The 7338-nt window shown below is 38.6% G+C and overlaps 1 protein-coding gene across 2 annotated transcripts in view; it reads right to left on the reverse strand.

Annotated features, from left to right (window-relative positions):
• Positions 1 to 6976, reverse strand: part of Dhx36 (DEAH-box helicase 36) — a 39782-nt gene extending 32806 nt beyond the window's left edge. Inside the window, exons 1-4 of one of the 2 annotated variants that reach the window (XM_031373978.1) lie at positions 6764 to 6976; positions 6627 to 6721; positions 2712 to 2836; positions 1617 to 1851 (exon numbers count right to left, since the gene is read on the reverse strand). In XM_031373978.1, the coding sequence (XP_031229838.1) occupies positions 1617 to 1851; positions 2712 to 2836; positions 6627 to 6721; positions 6764 to 6845 (537 nt within the window). In that variant the 5' untranslated portion in view covers positions 6846 to 6976. Of the gene's footprint in view, positions 1 to 1616; positions 1852 to 2711; positions 2837 to 6626 lie in introns of both variants that reach the window. The other variant, XM_031373977.1, reaches the window with a different exon arrangement.
• Positions 6977 to 7338: the final 362 nt, after the last annotated feature.

A 7338-nucleotide genomic window follows, 5' to 3' on the forward strand; every position in this document is an offset into this window, starting at 1 on the left:
TCATTGTGATGAATTAAAGTGAGCCTTTGGGCTAGAAGTAATAAAAGCCACTATGTATTTCAGACAAATTTGTTTATGACTTTTAAATTATTTCATAATATCAAAAATATTAAGATATATATCACCAAATACAGCTATCTTAATGTATAAGCTATTTTTATTGTTGGCTTTCAAATTATAATACATATAAATCTTCAGAACATTTTTAGAGCAGGGACATAATTCCAATACTGATAAAGTGCTTGGCTTAGCAGTATGAAGAGCTGAGTTTAATCCCCAACACTTACATTGGAAACAAGAACAGGTATGGTGTGTTCTCACTAGGAAAGCCAATAGGCAATAGGCAGGGCTTGCTGGCCAGCCAACCTAGCTAAACTACTGAGCTCCAGAAGAGTGGGAGACCAGTTCTCAAAAAGGCCCAAGAGGGGCCAGACATGACAACACAAGTCTTTAATCTGAACACTAGAAAGGCAGAAACTTCTAGGAGTTCAAGGCCAGGCAGAGATACAGAGACTGTCTCAAAAACAAAACACTCAAGGTGGGTGATTTCTAAGGACTTATACTTCTGGCCTCCATATGCACATACCCATACTCACACCAACAAAAAATTGAATTGTAAATGTACATAAATTTTAATAGAAATGAAACATTTATCAGTGACTGGGAAAAAGGAAGGTTTTTTCTTTTTTTAAATGCTAGATCAGTCACCCATCCGAATTTTGTGCAAAGAGACAGTAACCAATTCTTTGTTCCTAACGTAGAAGTTCTCCCAGCCTAAAGATTCTGAAGTAACTGACCTCATTAAGTCTCACTCACCAGTGTCCAAATCATATTGCTTCTCATGGTCATTAAAGAGCTATATAATTTGAACCCTAGTCAATTTCAGCTAATCTATAATAGAAAATTCAACCTTGATCAAATTGACCAATAGGTTAAACCTTTCTCAAAGATTCGATAGTGTGCCTGCTCAAAAATAGCACTACATATTTACAAGATATGTACTCCAGAAAGCCCCTTATATTCCCCTAAATATGTATTTCTGCACATTTGAAAGTTCTATCACATCTACTATCTAAAACACAGAAGTCATATAATTTTATATTTTAACTGGAGGGGGACTTTAAATAGCTTATCTGTCAAAACAAGTAATTCTGAAGTAATTCATTATGAAGTAATTCATTCAGTCCTCGATGCAGAAGTTTACTGAAATGTCAGTCAACAAAATGAATCATCTCGATTTTGAAAACTTTAATTTTATCATCTGTTAAGAAAAAGAAAGCCTGAGCTGGAAGAAACTTGCTAATTCTGACAATTTACCTGTCTGGGTTCATGATTTCTCACTAAACTGACCTAGAAAACTCTTCCCGATGACATTAGCACTCCACAACATTTCTTCTCAGCACATACGCATCTGTCAATAAGATACTATTGTCAATAAGATACACTATTGACTTTCCAGTCTACATTTTTCTACTGCCAAAGAAAGTCTTCCCATGGAGGTGTCTTGTTGAAGAATCTCACTCATCTAGATTGAGCAGTTAACCTTCAACCACAAACTCACTTCTTTCAAGGGAAGGACAAGAATGACAGATTTTCCACAAACTGTTTCACATTACCTGCATGTCTATATACCGGGGGTCAGTTTTTTTCTTTTGTAAATCTTCCAATAATTGTTGATCTAAGCCTAGGTTTGGCTCATTTTCTTGCAATAAATACTCAGAATCTCTGTCAATATATGATTTGTCTGTGGTCCTAAATGTCTTTTTTTCTTGGTTCAGCACTTTCTTTTCCTGGTTGTCAAGTTTCTTCTCTGAGTTTATTTTTTTCTCTGAAGAAACTTCAGTACCATACCTATAATCACAAAATAGAGAAAGAAAAATAGATGAATAGCATCTCAGGACTTGGAACAAAACATCTTTAAATACTTCAAAATCCCCAACACTGAAAGCACTACAATGCAGTTATGAAATATGCTTAGATTCCTATAATGCATTCAAACTTTCTATCCTTTTAACTGGATATTATCAGGTAATTTATACCCTAAGGAATCCACACAATAGTCACTCATTTTTTGCAGTCATTTCCACTGTTTTACTTTTCCTGATTTTTCAGGATTTGGTTTATTTTACTTCTTTTGATGTCTGCTGCCCTTTAGCTAGATATAAATGGTAAGTTACATTACATAGCCTCCAAAACACTTTAATATGGTTTTTGCAACCTTCCGAAACAGTAGCAATTTAACTTTGGAGACTTGCCCCAAAGAAGAATTGTGAAAAAAGAACATGACAGATAAAAAGTACAAATACCAATATCTTATACAGAATACCTACACCTGACATTTAGAGATCATACTATTGAAAAGTTTTCTTTCTTAGAGCTGGGTGAGATGGTATATACCCTTAATCCTAGCACTTGGGAGAAAGAGACAACCAATCTCTGAGTTCAAGACCACCTTGGTCTACAACAGAGTTGTTTCTAGGACAGACAAGACTACAGAAGAGAAATCCTTTTTCAAAAAAATAAATTTTTTTTTCTTCAAATCTATTTGCTCAACACTAAAAAGGATTCCAGAAGACTAAATTCAACTTAGTGAAGAGACTAGGGATAGTATTTTTTGGTTTTCTTATTTGTTTTGATTTTTTGTTTAGGCAATGTCACAACAAAATGTTTTTACTCTTTGCTATTCATTATGAGGATATTTTTTATCTTACCCATGATCCTCAGGAGCAAACCAGGATATCTGTGCTTCTGAATCTTTATCATTCTTAGCTTGGACTGAATTTAGCAGCTGCACAATTTGCTCTTCTCGCCGTTCATCCATGTGCACTACAGCTCTCTATTTTGTAAAAAAGAAAAAGTATAACTGTTAATACAAACATGCATAAAATTACTTTACATTTAAGATGAAAAACTATAGGCAAAGTACTGTATGTTCAACATATGTATAAGTAAGTTACACTACTTACCCATGCTTGCCCTCTAGCCTAATCTCCCTTCCTAGGTGAAATTCCTGGCAACATTTGTGTGTCCCAATAGGCCTTTTGGCCTGTCATGTATCTACAAAATCTGCTCTGCAGATGACTGGCAAGTAGAGCTTTCTTGTCTCTTCCTATCACTTTGATTTCCTTAGTTCCCACCTACTAATGCTTACAAATGCCCAAAAATCAAAACTTAAGTACTCAACAACAGATCTTGAAAAGTGTATAAATACCATTATGTGGTGAACAGCATGCAGTCTTATTTAAACAACAGCAAAGCCAATAAATACAGACATTTCTTTAAAAATCAACAAAAATAAAATGTGACAAAAAAGCTGAATGACTACTTGAGTGTTGTTATACTTCCGTACAGAGTAAATAAATTCTGAAGGCTGATTTCATAGGGAGCTATTGGGTATTAATGGAGGTGGCTAATGCAGTAGCTGCTTCAGGTGATAAAAATAAAGAAAATATCAGAACTAGCAAAGATGAAGTCTTTAGAGGCTACAGAACCCCTAAAACTCCAGCAGTGAAATGTCAGTGCAAATAAGAACAAACGTCAAATGTAACTCTTGGAGACTTTCATTGTATATAGGAATTTTAACAAAAGATTCTTCAAAAATACTGAGCCTACAACTTCCTTATAATCCATACTTAATAATGTACACATGAGTTCACAGGCAATGGGGAATTGAGAGCGGTCACCAAGAAGGAAAAAGCCAACATATTAATTGAAAGATAAAATAGTTTAAAAGGAGACTAAAGAAACCTTAGGAATTAAGGATTGTGTAAGTGGGACATAAGTAGATGGCATATGGACTGTGCTTTTATGTCCATGTGATAGTTAAGGTCAAAAGAGGACCTTTTTAAGTCAATTAAAACAATGATGAGATTTTCTAATTCTACTAATTATTAAAAGAAATCTGAATCTGGATCTCCCCAGATTTTGTAGAGAAGCTATTCTCATCAAATAATGGTAGAACTTCTCACAAGATCTGGCACTCAAGGCCCAAAACAGAAAATCAGCAGTCATTAATGCCCAACCTCTTCACCAAGAATACAAAGTAAAGGCATCCCTTCGGTCTCCCCAGCCCCAAGGCTGTGCTCTCGTTTTCAGTGTTAGCAGCAAACCTCCTGGCAAGTGCTCCAGCTCCATTTCCTCATCCTTCCCTACCTGGATGCCCTACTGCAATGTTAACTCACTCATCTCCAGAATTCATCAACGTCTTTATGACACCCAAGAGCTGCCTGCCACTATTAATTTACATACCCTCTCCCCACCTCTGGATATTCCACCCTTGATTTTTTTTCCCCAGTCTTCTCTTCCTCTAATTATCTTTGTTGCATACTTTACAGCAGGAATGATCTATAGACTGAGTAGCACTAGCATCATTTGGAAGTCTGTTAGAAAAGACTCTCCAGTCTTGTCCCAGTCATATACTTTAACTTTAATGCCAGGTGAATCCTATGCATATTCAAGTTTGAGAAACAAGATCCGTTTACTTCAGAACTAAGCCATTATTTTCATTATGTACCATCATTTCAATAGCATTCAAGGGCCCTTGCTAAATCTAGTGAAGATGTTTCTAGGTCATCGGTTCTCAATGACTCCTTAAGGTCAAATGACCCTTTCATAGGAGTCACTTAAGGCTATTGGAATACAGATATTTACATTACACTTCATAACATGAGCAAAAAAAGTTACAAAACAGCAACCGAATAAATTTAAGGTGTGTGTGGGTCACCAAAACATGAGGAACGGCATTGAAAGGTCACAGCATTAGAAAGGTTGAGAACCTCTGCTCTAGGGTATCAGAACCATCCAGAAATCCTCACCTGTATGCCTAATCATGTCTAACTATCTTGTAAGATCCTTTCATTTGAACAGACAGCCCATATTCTCTATTTAGTAACATAACACTCTGACTGAGGTCCTTAGCACACATTATCTCTAAAAATTAGGTACTGTAATAGTACCTCAAAAATTAAGTTTGCCATACATATATATATATAGAAAGAACTATGAGGATCCACTGGAGTACTTTCATTTTGTAAGCATGAGGCTTGTTTTAATGTAAAAGCTATGGAATTCTACAATAAAATGATATCAAGCTAAAAGTGCTGAAAAGAATTATACCAACTAAAAACATGTTTAAAGATAATTCAAAGATTCATTTTAGAGAGGAAAATGGAATAAAACTTAGTAAGGAGCAGAAATAACAAATGTTAATCAGACTATGATTATACCAGACTCAGAACTTGAGCTTGGAAGGATCAACCCACATTACACGATTGCCAGAAAACACCAAGGAGAGGCAGAAGCTTCATGGCTTCAATGAACAAGTTGGGCAGTAAAGAATAAAATGATCTAAAGATCACACAAAGAACTACCTTTTAGGAGACCACAATGGGCTGGGGTGGGCGTCTATAACTCAAAGAACAGTTTAGAGTTCTGACGAATAATTGCTGCAGAGATAAACAAGAAAGCAGAGCAAACAGATTTACCAAAATGAAAGAGAACAATCAATGTTCACTTCCACGCGGCAAGTAAAGAAACGACACTGACGTTTGCTAAAACAAGTTTGGGAATGGGGTTGGGATCAAGAGGTCAACTAATAAAAGCCTTGCCCCGAGGTGTGCACATATGAAATCCCAGCACTAGGAATGGAAAGAGGACTAGGAGTACATGGTCAGCTCACACTATGTAGCATCAATAGCCAGTGCACAAGTTAAATGTGCCCTGTGTTTATCTGGAAAGAGAACTTCCACTTATTTAACTTACTTGTTTAGGTATTTCTTTCCCCCTAGTAGAATGCAAAGGTCTTTAGCATTCAAAAACCATGTATGAAACAGGGTCAAAAAACGTTAAAGAATCTGTGCAATGATGTATTTACTTAGAACAGGTCACTCAAAATACATTTTGTTTGTTGGCTTGGTAGTGCACACCTTTAATTCCAGCACTGAGGTGGCATAGGTGGGATCTCTGTGTGTTCAAGGCCAACCTGGTTTACAGAGCAAGTTCAGGGCAGTCAAGGCTACACAGAGAAACTCTGGCTCAGGGAAAACAAAACAAAACAAAACAGACAACAAAAACATGATGCTCCCTATACCTCAGATCCTCAATATACAAACCAAACTGACAATTTCCTGATGAAATTAGGCAAATACTTCTCTACAGCGTCTTCAAGGACGTTTTAAGTCTTAAAGAGGTGCTGCTAGTCAACAGAAAATTCAGAACAGAAAGGGAGAGAAAAAAAGATGAGCATATGATTCATTTTAATGCTAATACAATTAGCTAAATTACTTAAGATCTACATTTAAGACAGTGTTTTACTGCTTTTGTTGGCCGCTTCAAGGAAAGAACTTAAAAGTGACAGTAAGCGTTCTAAATGATGGCATCCCCTAATAAAGTCTGCTTCGGCTAGAATCAGAATTTAGCGTTCACCCACAGTTCAGTTCTCACATCCTTAAACAGGGCATACATCGGCTGCAGCAGTGATGGCTTGGAACGGAGGCGCAACCCATCGGGCGACCGGACACCCGCTACAGGGGGCTCGGCAGAGATTGCATCCATCCCAAGCAAACGCCAGGGAAGAGTCAGGGTCGGTGAGAGCACCGAGCAAACGCGTCCTGACCTGACCTCCATACCTCCTGCCGCTCAGCCTCCTTGTTCTTCTGCGTCTGCTTCCTGGCGTACCACAGGCCGATCTCGCGACCCTTAAGGTGTCCGGGATGTCGGCTCCGGCCGCCGCGGCCCCTTCCGCCGCCGCCGGAGCCCTGGCTCCCTCCACCACCGCTGTCGGAGCCCTGGCCGGAGCCCCGTGGGCCCCCATCGCGGCTCCAGCTCTGATGATAGTCGTAGCTCATTGTCCGAGACCACCAGCACCACTACCAAAATACAACCGTTGAAAATGGCGTCCAGGCCCGGAAGCAGGCGCACATTCCCCTCGGCTTTGCTTCCAGCGCCCAGCGCGAGAGGGCGGGCCGTTGAGCGTCACAAGCAGATATTTCCGGTGACGTCACGGGCGGCGCGAGCATGTGTGACCCGCAATGAAGTTTTTCTGTGCGGGTTCTGGCCAGAAGCTTAGGTTCCCCTCCTGGCGTCCTTGGGATGGCGGGGAATTTAAACTAGCCTTAGAAAAATGTGGAAATTTGAGTGAATTTTAATTACTTTGTTAAAACCTAGAATTTGTTTGCAAAGCCATGGATAGTAAGTACATACCCAACAACCATCCACCGCTGTGTCCTCTCCTCAAAGACCAAAGAATTTCGTATTTCTTAGAAAACGCCTGGCACTTCTTTCAGTCAAATAAGTATACACACCCAAATGCCTTCTTTAAGGAATCTTTTTTTTTTTTTT

The sequence above is a fragment of the Mastomys coucha genome, unplaced genomic scaffold, assembly GCF_008632895.1.
Source record: "Mastomys coucha isolate ucsf_1 unplaced genomic scaffold, UCSF_Mcou_1 pScaffold16, whole genome shotgun sequence".
In the NCBI taxonomy this organism is placed as follows: Eukaryota; Metazoa; Chordata; class Mammalia; order Rodentia; family Muridae; genus Mastomys; species Mastomys coucha.